Consider the following 13,321-nt stretch of genomic DNA (forward strand, 5'->3'; position numbering starts at 1 on the left):
TTCTCAAACAGTGAAGTTCGAGGTGTACTGACTTGAACCTCAAAACGATGAGAAGCACCAGTCCGTTGCGTATTTCTGATATGTACCGATCTTGGTGGAATCAAATGTGCCAAGTCACTTGAATACTCGAACAAGGTTTCACGTGATGTTCGGCGTCTTCAATCAGGTGGATAATTCTTTCTGGATGGAATACTGCCACTTCAGAGTATGTTTGGAAGCAGAGCTCCATACATAAGAACAAATCTCCAAAGAAGGTCTGATCTGAGCTTTATAAAGTATCAAAAGTTACTGAAGTGTGTACAGTTTTCTGGTTTGGAACCGTTTTCTAAGCTTTTGAGAAGCAGCCTTTGCAATTGCCAGCGACATGATTATGGCAAGACATATTGGTGTCCATTTTAACCCACAACAAACTCACTTGAGCAGAAAGCGGAATCGTCTGACCTGACATTCTAACATCTGGTTCGGAGACATTTATTTTCTTGGGGAAAACCGATGCCAGGGTTTTTGTGGCATCAAATTGAACCTGGTTACTCTCACCCCAATTCACCCTAGATCCTAATTAAGATATGCAACCTCCTGCTGGCGGTGAAGATGTGCCTCCGTAGCTGATGTCGTCAACAAAGCAATATATTGGATTCTTGTTTTTTTCTAATAAGTCGTTGATATATAATAAAAGGAGAATTGGAGACAATATGGATCTCTGGGAAACACCAGCGTTGATAGTGAAAGTATTCGAGAGTTATCCATCGACAGCCACTGGCAGGGAACGTTCTTTCAGGAAGCTGAAGAGATATACACAAAAATGATCCGACAAGCCATAGCATCAAAGTTTGGCAGGCAAACCCTCATGCCACACATGGTCAAAGGCCTTAGAAATATCGAGCGTAATAGCTCTTGATTCTCCATGTTTCTCGAATGCGTTATTCCAAATATGGGTGATATACGGTAGAAGGTTGCTTGTTGATCTTTATTTTCCATATTTAGAATCGCTCAAGATGTTGATTTCAAATATTTGAGGATATGGTGGTTTACGACTTCCTCTATGATTTTTGATAACAGTGATACCAATAGACCATGATAGACCGTGGTCAAATTGTACCTAAAGTACCAAGTGTTTCGTTTGCTACTGTGTCAGACATTATCAGTGGTATGTGCGTTTAATGCGAGAACTTTGAGATGTTACTTTCGTCCTCACATTCCACTGATGGTGTCTGTCGCAGTAGCAGAACGTTTGGAATTTCAAGTTACATTGGATCACGGCCTACTAGCCCAAATTTAGTTCTTCTTGAAAAATTATCATATTTAAATTGTATCGATCCATTATATTTTATTTCAGTGTCGTTTCTACTGCCTGAAAATATCCAGTTTTAGTTTATGAACATTACTATAACGCGACCTCACCAGTGATTCACTACTACAAATAGCACTGTTGAGTTGTCGAAACACTTGTATTTCTTAGGTCTTGTGGGCTCTGTAATGAGGAAAAAGGCGAATCACATTTTTCTAAACTATTTTCCACCATCAGAAATATAGACATGAGCCAAGGAGCTTGACGATTGAAAGTAAAACGAATAGAATTCGAAGAGAGGGGAAAAATGAATGAAACATCCTAAATTCTGCATTCTCTGACCAAAATTTTTTATATTCTGATTACTGGAGTACTTGATGGAATAATAACCGACTTCTATCACTCCTCCTATCGAACATATTCACATATCACTTGAGACCGAAGTGTACTTTCAATACCGTCAATATCAGTCGAATCGCAAATCAAAGAACTGAAAAACTGCATGAACAAAGTAGGAAACGATTTATAACAATTACTAGGCTGCTCACTTTAGAGCACACCTGAACAAAATTTGGCTGTATAACGTAGACCTCGGCTTCAAGTAGTGCAACAAAGAGACCGATATAACTCGTCACGTTATATGTGAATATCAGACCCAACATCTTAGGTAGCAAACACATTCTTAGACAATTCAAATTATCTTCAGAATATGATGAATATCAAACAAAGAACACAAAATAAGAATGGAGAATGCTCAATGAGTCGTTGAACCTATACAATAGCTACCTCGAGCAGGAACTGATAAATTACTCTCAAATTATTACATTCCATACTCCGCATATTGCTTACTCATTTTATATTCAAGTAAGACTAATGTGTGAATTTTCACTGGAAAGTTCAGGAAACCGCAATACAATAGCCTTCTCAAGCGTTTTCAAACTGTAATTTCAACATCAGATCCCTAATTCACCAGTGAAGGCAGCTAAAAATATTCGAAAACAAGTCAATATAGGTATTGATACATATTACATATTGATCATTCTGAGGGCACTGAATATGATTATATGGAAGAGCACAATAAACAAAGAAAATAAAAAGATAGATTGAAGTAACGAACCTCAAACTGTCTGAACTTCATTCATTATTCAAGTTAAACGAAGAGGGCTATTCCATCATACCAGTGATAAATTCAGTTACAACACCTTCAATGAGAATGTCAGAAAAATTAATCACAGACATTCAGAACCATACTAATTCCCATTATAAATTCAGTTCAAAAAGTACGTATCAATTGATGAGATTCAAGATATCCGACTTTCGAGTATTTCCAAATTGATTCTGTTTCATGTGAAAAATGTTTCCCAGTATTCCTCCGATTGAAACTGTCAGTATGATAGATAGTTCTTTGGAGAAAAGGTCAATCGAATAGGAAATAATAAGACATGCTGATTGTGTTTTTCATAAAACTATTTTCAATTCATCGATATATTTCATTCATCCTATGAAAGACGTACAGTGAGGAACTCACCAAGTCCCTTGTTAGCATAATATTTCATGTATGATTAGCAAGAAATTCGTTTGTGGAAAATAATTTATATCTGTATAAATACAGGGTGTTTCCTAACTACAGTACGAAACTTCAGAGGATGATTGTTTAGGTCGTTTTAAGAAAAAAAGTTTCAATGAACATATCCGGAGTGGCTTCGTTTTTGAGATACAGGGCGTTGAAGTTTAAAAAAACGGTATTTGTGAAATATTATAAATATCCTCTCACCGATTTGGTTGAAATCTGTTACAGTCATTTGAAGTAATAAGGCGCTTAATTACACCTATCTAGACTGAAATTATTAGGTCAATCCAACAATATTGGAAAAATAGGACGCCACTGACTTGCTGTTGTAATTTTTCGTTTTTTCAGATTAATCAACTGAAAATATATCTTTTTCGATGATTGTATTTTCTTCATATGTAGCTTCGTTTTCGAGAAAAAAAATTGAAGCCACTTTGCATATCATAAACACCTAATTGGGAAACCAGCTGACAGTGATAGTGTTATCATTTCAGTGAAAGTCAGAGTAGTCAATTAGCAGTGATTCTATCATGAATAATTTTAATAACGCTGAAATGGCCGACATGCACTTCATTTAAGGATTAGCAAATGGAAATGCGGAAGAAGCATGGAGTATTTACCAGGTGGTGAAACCAGAAACTGTAATAGTGCCTGAACTAGAAGAAGCTATATTTGATGCGATAGAAGAAGATCCTTCAAATAGTAACAGAAAGATTGTACTGCAGTTGGGAGTCAGCCCAATAAACCATATGGACAGTTCTTAAAAGAAACCCCTTATACCCATATCACACTCAGCGGGTCCAAACTCTACTATCTTGGAATTTTCAACCCGAAATTAATGATTCGCAGGTGGTTGATTCATACGATGGCATACAATGAAATTTTTCAACCAAATAATTTATTTACGGACGAAGTATTTTTATCACGAGATGCTATCATGAACATTCACAATGACCATTTTTGGTCCGACAAAAATTCCCACGTAATTAGAGAAAGTCATTTTCAGCAACAATTTTTGCTGAACTTTTGGGTAGGAATGATTGATGACTTTCTAATTGGCCAATTTTTTCTACCAAGAAACAAGTGAATCCTACACGGACTTTTTGCGAAATCATTTACTCATTTTGTTTAAAGAAGTGCCGGCACTTATAGGAGGCAACATGTGGTTTATACAAGATGGGGCTACAGCTGATTTTGGTGATCTTGCTCGCCAGCATCCCAACATCACCTACCCTAATCGCTGGATTGGACGTGCAGGACCTCAAAATTGGCCAGCTCGCAGTCCTGATATGATTTCTCTAGATTCCCTTCAATGGGGCTATCTGAAAGGTATTGTTCATAAAACTCCTGTACTAGATGTGAATGACCTGAGGAATTGCAATATGATAAGAAATAATTCAGGTCTGTTAGAACGTGTCAGACTATCAATGACAATTCGTTTGCAGTCGTGAATTTGATCAGGAAGTAGACATTTTGCTCATTTACTTTGAAATTGTTTATTTATTTACTTATGGTTTTTATTTTATGCTGTTCATGGATAGTTTTCAGAAGTGATTTTTTTCTCCAAAACGAAGCTTGATATGGAGTTGTATTTTCAGTTGTTCAATATAAAAAAAAACTAAATACTACAAAAAAAATCAGTGACGTTCTTCAACTTCAACGCCCTGCATCTCACGGGAACAAATAGACAACTGTATTATTTCTTAAAGTTCATCAGTTCTCTCCACCCTCTCAAGTCACATTCACTATGAATATAGTAGAACATGATTCAATGAATATTCTGAACTTGAAACAAATGATAATGATCAACAATTTTTTTAAATTTTTCGTAAATCGACACACCCGGATATTATTATTCGTAATCATTTCACATATCCATATTAGCAAAAAGTAAAAATTTGGTGAATCTGTCAAAATCTGTTTTTTCATAAACCAGTTGTCGCCCTCTACGGAAGACAACTCTCAGCAGCGGAAACTTGTGAGAGCTGAAGATTAACGGGGTCTTACCTTCTATCGTGCGATTTCTATCATGGGTTGGACGATAGGAGCTGGAAATTAATCGTCCGGTTCCTGGGCTCGAACCACCGGTTTACACAGCGGTCGATTGAGTGAGTGGAGCATACCACTCACGCCAACCCAACCGGCTACCGTCCCGCCAGTATTTCACAGCATTATTCACATCAGACTATTCAATATTTATGTGTGGGATGTGAATTTCAGTAAATAGCTGAATTCGATAAAATAAACTGCGATCAATAATGATAGAAATCCAATCGATTGTTCACTGTTCAAAAATCTTTATATTCAAGCGGAAAAATTGTAGAATGTTAAGTTATTTGGCCCAGCCTATCTTAAAGATTTCTAATTTCAAAATACAAAGGTGTAAATATAGTGTATTAAACTAGGAATAAATTCAGCATGCATATTTAAAATAACAAGGACAAAAGTTTGATGTCAGATAGCTCAAGAGATTATAAATTTTCATGCGGTTCATGCCGTTTAACATAGGTTATACATTTAAAGCACGCTTGTTGATTTGAATAACACTTTCTTGCTGAATGTGTTCTTACCAGGAATCGCATGTTGATAGGTAAGACCTCGTCTTTCTTCAGCTCGCACAGCTCTGAGGATTGTGGTTTGTGGAGTGGCGATAATTTTTTGATGGAAAAACAGATTTTTCTCAACAGATCATCAGCAGCAAATAACTTTTATACGAGAGGATTAGGGCAAAATGGTTATTGCCATATGCAAAGAAAAATATTTAAGGAAAATCATGGATTTTTTTAATGCTGACACTTGATCAATGAAATTCTAAATACCAATACCGGATAATGCCAAATAAACTTCTTTCGATGTAAAGTTTGGTTTCCCAGTATTCCTCCAAATGAAACTATCAGAACTATCAGTCTGGTAGAGAATATAATGGATGGAAGGTCAATCAGTCCCATAGTGAAAAGGGAAATGTTAGACGGGCTGACTATGTATTTGTGAGACGAGGAGAAATATTATAAAACGTTAACTTATTTGGGAGAACCTTACCCAAATAGAGAGACTGATTTCTAGAAAACTGAAGATGTGAATATAGCATATGAAAGTACCTGATAATCACAGCATGAACACGAAAAATAACAGACAAGAATTTGGTGTAAGATAGATCAGGAGGTTATGAATTGTCGTGTGGTTGATGCCCAATGTTTTGCATAGGTCAAACAGAAGCAACATATCAAGAATGCATAAAAAAATCGAGTCTCGCCTACACCCCATTTTATGTTCAAAATATTAATATATCATTGTTTTTTAGAAAAGAAATGGCAAAATTCAGTCTGGGAACATATTTCTTTTGAGCGAATCAAATACCATTATAATTAGTCACTGAGCTTCGCTCAGAGATTTGATATGGGATTGTGTGGTAGTTGGAATAAATGGATAAACTAGTGGAAATAAATGGAAATGGAATTCAGAGTTTGTAATTCAGAAATATTGTTAGACTGACAATGAATATAAATATGAACATAAATAAGTCCTTTTCACATGAACGTATCATCTTTCGATGAGAATAGTCATTTACTTCAATGAATATATTTATGGCGAATAATTTTGAATTTGTGCAGTTCAAACTTTATATACTTTTATCAATGAGTAGTCCCAAAGAGGCTTTGGATTGTCTGTATTATTCTGTAATATTTCGAAATTTCCTGGGATAAACTCGAACGTTCCAGACTATATCCGAACATTGGAAATATTTCTGAATTTTGTGGAATATGATGAAATACTCTCAATTCTCCCAAATGTCCTGCTCTGTTCTGAAATTGTCTAGAAAGCGAAAAGTCTGGCTCTTATATCTCCAAAAGCAGGCATTTTTGGTAAAAATAAGAATCTTTTTCATGGATAGAAATTAAGGGCTAACACAACATATAACTCCCTTGCTGGTTCTACAATGATCTGGAAAGTTTTTGTATATTTTAGAAAATTCCAGACTATTTCCGAATATTTCACAATATTCCATGGTGTTATGGAATGCTTTCGAATACTCTCGAATGTTCTGTCCTAAAATTTTCTAGAAAGCGAAAAGTCTTGCTCTTGTATCTTTAAAGGCACGCATTTTTAGTAAAAACGAGAATTTTTTCATGAATGAGGAATTAAGGGCTAACAAAATATATAACTCTTTTGATCGTTCTACAATGAGTTGGTGAGTTTTTCATTCCATTCCTGAATATTTCACAACATCCCATGGTGTTATGGAATGCTTTCGAATACTCTCGAATGTTCTGTTCCTAAAATTTCCTAGAATGCGAAAAGTCTAGCTCTTATATCTTCAAATAAAAAACGAGAATCTTTTTCTTGGATGAGGAATCAAGGGATAACACTCCTTTGAACGTTCTACAATAATCTGGAAAGTTTTTGTATATTTTAGAATATTCCAGACTATTCTTGAATAATATTCCACAACATTCCATGGTGTTGTGGAATGCTTTCGAATACTCTCGAGTGTTCTGGACAGTTCTAGAACTTTCAAGAGGAAGGAACGCCGAAAGAGCACCCTTTAATTTGAAACAGGAACATCCTTCACGGACAAGCTGATGTGGATACTGTGACGAAAAAAATTGCCATATATATTTACTACCCATGCGAATTCTGGTTCGGATGCTAGCAAATAATGATAATCGATGTGTTTTAAATTTTTTTCATGTGTTTTACAGTAGGTGATATATAACGTTTCGGAAGTAGAAAGTGTTATAATTTATTGGTAATCAATCAGCAGTTCATTGAGCAAGCTATTTTATAGCGAAACACCATTCACACTGAAAATTACAGTGAATTGTTTTAGTGACTTTTCGAGAAATCAACAATCAGCGATTCAAACCTAATATAACGAATAACATTTTTGAAAGATACTGTCTCACCAGCTACATCCTCGTAGCTGGTAAAACAGCTTTATTACAATATAGACATATTGTAATACAGTTTTTCGAAGTGATGCCCAGAAAAATTGGTTGGCAATGAAATTATCATAATGCCGGAACTCGGTACTCGCTTGGCTATTAACGAGAGGATTTTATTCGCTGTTTCACCCATTCATCATTCATCCAAATAATGAAAAATCTCATTTGGAAACTTAATCAAATATTTATTGTAAAGAAACGGAAAAATACTTTAAATAAACTCACACTTTAATAAAAAAAAATACATTAAAACACCAAAAACTTACATTATACTGCCACCCAGCAGGATTGAAGAGAAGGAGATGTGCTGCATTGCTGATGATCAATAGATACTCAAAATACTTTGAATAAGAATATTGAAGTTGAGGTTGGAACATCTTCCAATTCATGTATTCGCTTAGATAAATTTGAATTATTTCATGATTATTTTCCATATTTGATAATAGTTGAAAATAATGGCAAACAACATTTTGACCATCAGTTGGGTGTTCTTCCGGTTAATTTATCATAAATGAATTCATATAAGAAAATTATTCTTGGTGTTATTTTAGTCTCTTGCATTTCGAGAAATGGAGAAAATGATAATAGTCTACCTATTGTGATTATTCCATCTTAACAATTACTTTATTATTAATAGAGAACATATGATGTGAATCATTCTGTAAGTATATAAATTTTTGTCTGTATATCTTTTGACTTGATCATTCAAATTACCGTTCCTTCAATAATACAAATATAAATGTTAAATCGGCAAGTCTCCTACTGCTGAAACGAAATGAGTAGGGCATGTTACGAAGTTGTTTATATTTATGCTCATTGGAAGTACCTTGAATGTTACCCATTTCGTCACAGTTACAGTTACAGCTGTTTACAGTTTACAGATTATCATGTGGACATAGCATGCCAGTTCGACCCATATTATTGAGAATATCACTCACAATGAACTTCTCTACCAGTACAAACTGGTTGAGGTTTTCGCGGCCGAGGTTTTCAGTGTCATTATTTTTGGGTTTCGAAGGACGTGGATTATTCGAATTTCTTCCTGACGTTTCGCTGGTGCGAGTGGATGGCTTCTTCAGAGATTTATATATTCTAAATTATTATTAATAATAAACAAAAAATAGTGACTGCTCTACCAGTATTTTGTAATTCATTTCAAATATATTTCAGTTTGAAATTGAGAAAAGTTCATTTTTATATTAGGTAGGTGAAAAAATTATGATTTTGAAAATTCCGAAATTATTTTTTCTGAAAAAGCTTCAGTCAATACGAGTCGATTATAATGAAAAATAAGCACCCACAGGTAATATACTTGAAAATATCGAACCCAAGAGCCTTTACTTTCAGTAGAAAACTTTTTGAAATCCATATCCATTACCGAAACATTAGAGAAAATGTATTTTAATTTTTTGAAATGTAATCCTCTTTCCACTCTTCTTCCTGAAATCAAAATGAAAAATGATTTTACTGGGAGTTCTCACCCCCTAATCTACCAACACATGTTAGACATTTCAATTTCTATAGAAAAACCCTGTTCATAAATATATTTATTGATGTTAATGATTATTCTCATCGAAAGTTAATACGTTTATGTAAAAAAGACTTTTTTATATTCATATTCATATTTATTGTCGGTTCAACAATATTTATGAAACAAAAACTCTGAATTTAACTTCTAGTTATTATAGTCACCAGCTCATACTTTAATACTGCGAATGCATTATCTGCTTGTGATGAACAAATTAATGGATAATTCATCCACAACATTGTCGCATCCACCGTTTCCGTAATACCATAATGGTATTGCTTAAAAATACAACTTTTACGACTACTTCATAAAAAGTAAAATCATCAACATCAACGAGCAACATTTAAATACCTTTCAGGTTATTGTAAAGAAACAAGAGCCTCATTTACATACATATGGATTTCGTTGATTGTCACTATTACGAAGACAATCAACTTTTCATTTCTTTAGTGTGTCATTGAGTTACTTTATGGCAGCAGGTGAATCGAAATCAAATGAAAATGTTTTCTCAAAGTTACGTTGCATATTTAATGAACGATGAGTCTTTTGACTTCATTTGTCCGCGATTATATAGACAGTGGAAAGGTTATAGAAAAAATTAAATGCAACAGTAAAAATTCATATCAAAGATGTGTATATCATGCACAAAGTTTTCATCCAAATTGAAGAAATCCCCTTTTTTTATTCAGGTTATACCCACCCATTTCGAACATTTGAAAAGAAACAAATAGTATAAAAATCAATGGCACATGATGTGATTTATGGAAGTATTCAATTGAAATTTTATTAACAAGGACTATTTTCATGGTCATGAACATTAGTCTTCAACTCCTCATTAGTGATCTTAAAAATCTTCGAAATGACTAATGAAGATTCCTCATTCAAGTATACGCTATTTTACTTGAGTTCAACCTCATTCTTGTGATTAACTCGGCTGAATATTTCATTATACACGTGGTACTTTTTCCATGAGTTTAATTTTACTGATGAATCGTAAAAGCTATCAAATGTATCTGATAGAATATTCGAATATTGACCGGTGTTAACAAGTAACAAAATGCAGTTACTAAAGAAACAAAATTGCGTCTTCATATATCGTGAATACAACTTTTTTAAGTGTTAAAATGTAATTGAGCATATTGAAAAATATATGCTAATAATCAATAATAGTTAGTTAGTGACTCCTATTTTTGATAACACACTAGTTACAAAAAAGAACATCTCTGCGAAAATACTTCCACAGGTTGAAAACTCAAACTTTGTTTTCATTCATTCAACCTTGATTAGCTGCCTCTGGTCGTTGATAGTTGACAGCTGAGAGTAATTAGAATAATTAGATTCATAGGCTCTGGTTTCGATGAAATTGATGGAATTCATAGGTGTACAATAATAACGATAATAAAGTCAATCGGTTATAAACCAGTGGATGAACGACAGCCTAATTGAATTCTAATCAGTTGGTTAATGGTTGACAGAGAGAACACACGTTATCATTTGATGATCTCTACTTTTATACTGATATTTGATTGTTTCCTGTACGTTTCCTAATGTGTTTCATATAACTATTGTCTGAGTTTCCAGTGCCACAAAATATTGATCCAATGTCTTCCAACCAGTGCAAATGCATTCTTTGGAATCTTTTTGATTTCAAGATACGGAACAATCACATTTTTCATAAGAGATTAATTTTTCGAAAAAACTTACTATCAACTAATGTAGAAGGAGAAAGTCAGATGTTTTCTTTCAAAATATAGATTTCCATATCGTATATCTTCAAAATATTGGAGAAAAATAATAAGGTTTATTCTCGTATAATTAGGAAGGTGGTATAAAACCCGACCAGTTGTCATTCACATAATCAAACGTTGTTATTGCAGTTGGACATTAACCTCTATTTGGGCCACATTATCTATTTCTAGTACATATTCAGGTCAGTATGGTTGACGATATAGTATTCAAATACAATATCTTTTACACCACTTGTATAAAACATAGGACGTTTTATTTCTCAATTTTCATGATAATTTCCTACCACGACTACATCTATTAATCTATCAATATCTTATAATGCTTTTCATCCATACCAAATTATTTTTAGTATTTGAATATTTCAATATTTCATTGTTTTCCATTTTATTTCAGATGGTCAACCAAGCCATGTTTGCCAATTTCGGTCTGATATACGGCGAGACGCTTAAAGCCATGGCAAATGGTCATGCAACAGGAATAACTTTAGTGATGGCAATGAGTGTGGTAGTGACGAACACTGCTGGGCTAGTGGTAGGACCACTCCTTAAAAAAATTAGTTTGAGAACTCTCACGTTCGTTGCCATAGCTTGTGTTGGAAGTGGATTGATTATTACCAGCTTTGCAACCGAAATTTGGCATATAGTCATAGGTTACAGTATTTTCACAGGTAAGTCGCTCTGTATAATTCACATTCTAGGAATAACACTTCATAGATGAAGGATTACTTAGTCAAACATTACAACAACAGAAAACAATGCGCTATAAGAGTTATAAACGTTATTCGATGCCAGTTAATGTTTTCTTCAGTTTTATAATATTCGTGTGCTAAACAATTATGTTAATTCTAATCACAATATTTCAGAATTAATAAGTCATGAAAATGGTTATTCAGTGAAGTAAATATGTAAATATTACAAGTTGGTTGATTGGTTGAACTACTCGTAATACTGATTGAAAAGAATAATATCCGGGCTAGTAGGCCTCAATTCGAACCTGAAGCACTGAACGTTATCAACTATGGCGGCAGACAGCATTATACTGCTCAAAGAGGCTACTTTCGGCTTAAATTTTGTTAAGGTTGCAGTTCAAACAGAATTTATTTCCTTATTCGTTTTCTTTCATGTATCTCACTGTATTGCAAATACTAAATACTCATAAAAACTCATCGATATCACTGGAGTTCTCCGAAGACTGGAAGAATAAACTTACTCAACTCTTTTATGTGAATAACTTCAGACTATGCCTCAGTAAGAAAGATCTTCATTGGTCTGTATTTGAAAAACATTTGAGAATAACTATAACTGGAAATTATCATCAACGAAATGAAACCCAAATCAACACTTTTAGAATAAGTGCATTCTTGTGCGCTTATCTTAAAAATGACTAAACCGATTTTGTTAGTGATATTGCAGCAAAATTCACTGAAAATCTGGTATTCAACTCATTTAAATTTATGATGCACTGTTTGGAACCTTTGGTTTGGTAATGAATATTATTGGACTTTTTTGCCAACACCAAATCGTTATTTTTAACACCTCAACACGTGTTTCGATCACCAAGTGATCATCTTCAAAGAGGAAGATGTTAAAAATAACGATTTGGTGTTGGGAAAAAACTACAGTAATATTTATTTAAATTTGTTGATAATCGAAAAAACTGTCAATTCGTAGAAACAGGTCAAAATCAGTGTTCAGTTGATTTAGCGGACACTTTGGTTAACTATACTATGGTTTGTGAAACTATTTTCTATACAGTGTGTAAAAGTCAAATGGAATGAATTCATTCTTTCGATTACGGGACATATTTTAACAAAATCCCGGAGCACGTCAAATTAAAATTGTAATTTGACATACTTCAACAGAAAAACCACACCTTCAACTCCCGTCGAATGACAGGTACAATCCCCAATTTTTTAAATGGGAAGTAAATGCTTGTGATATATTGTTTGAAAGGTCTCTTCATTCTCTATTCATTCTTTCAAGTTTATTGCAACAATTAAGATAAAATAAATTGAAATCATGTGGTTTCCGAAATACGATAAAATACACTCAAAACTCATTACACTATACTTATTTCATGTTGAGACGTTGATAATGAGACAGTGAGCAAAAACCATAGCAATGTGTTTTTTAGATGGTATCCTTTGAGAAACTGTAAATAATTTCCGTGGCAACGTTAGTTTAAAACGCAACTTATTTTGTATGTTACAACATTATTTGTCAGTATTCTAATTCAAGTTTAAA

General features: G+C 33.8%; 1 protein-coding gene across 2 annotated transcripts in view; it reads left to right on the plus strand.

Annotated features, from left to right (window-relative positions):
• The window catches only part of LOC111506664 (monocarboxylate transporter 12), a 121,670-nt gene that overhangs the window by 39,443 nt on the left and 68,906 nt on the right, over positions 1 to 13,321 (plus strand). For both annotated transcript variants that reach the window (XM_074182747.1, XM_023161796.2), the window contains exon 2: positions 11,472 to 11,745. In XM_074182747.1, the coding sequence (XP_074038848.1) occupies positions 11,472 to 11,745 (274 nt within the window). The remainder of the gene's footprint in view (positions 1 to 11,471; positions 11,746 to 13,321) is intronic.

The sequence above is a fragment of the Leptinotarsa decemlineata genome, unplaced genomic scaffold (genome assembly GCF_025532065.1).
Source record: "Leptinotarsa decemlineata unplaced genomic scaffold, Ldec_3_MD MMD2_tig00026328_RagTag_RagTag, whole genome shotgun sequence".
NCBI classification, from domain to species: domain Eukaryota; kingdom Metazoa; phylum Arthropoda; class Insecta; order Coleoptera; family Chrysomelidae; genus Leptinotarsa; species Leptinotarsa decemlineata.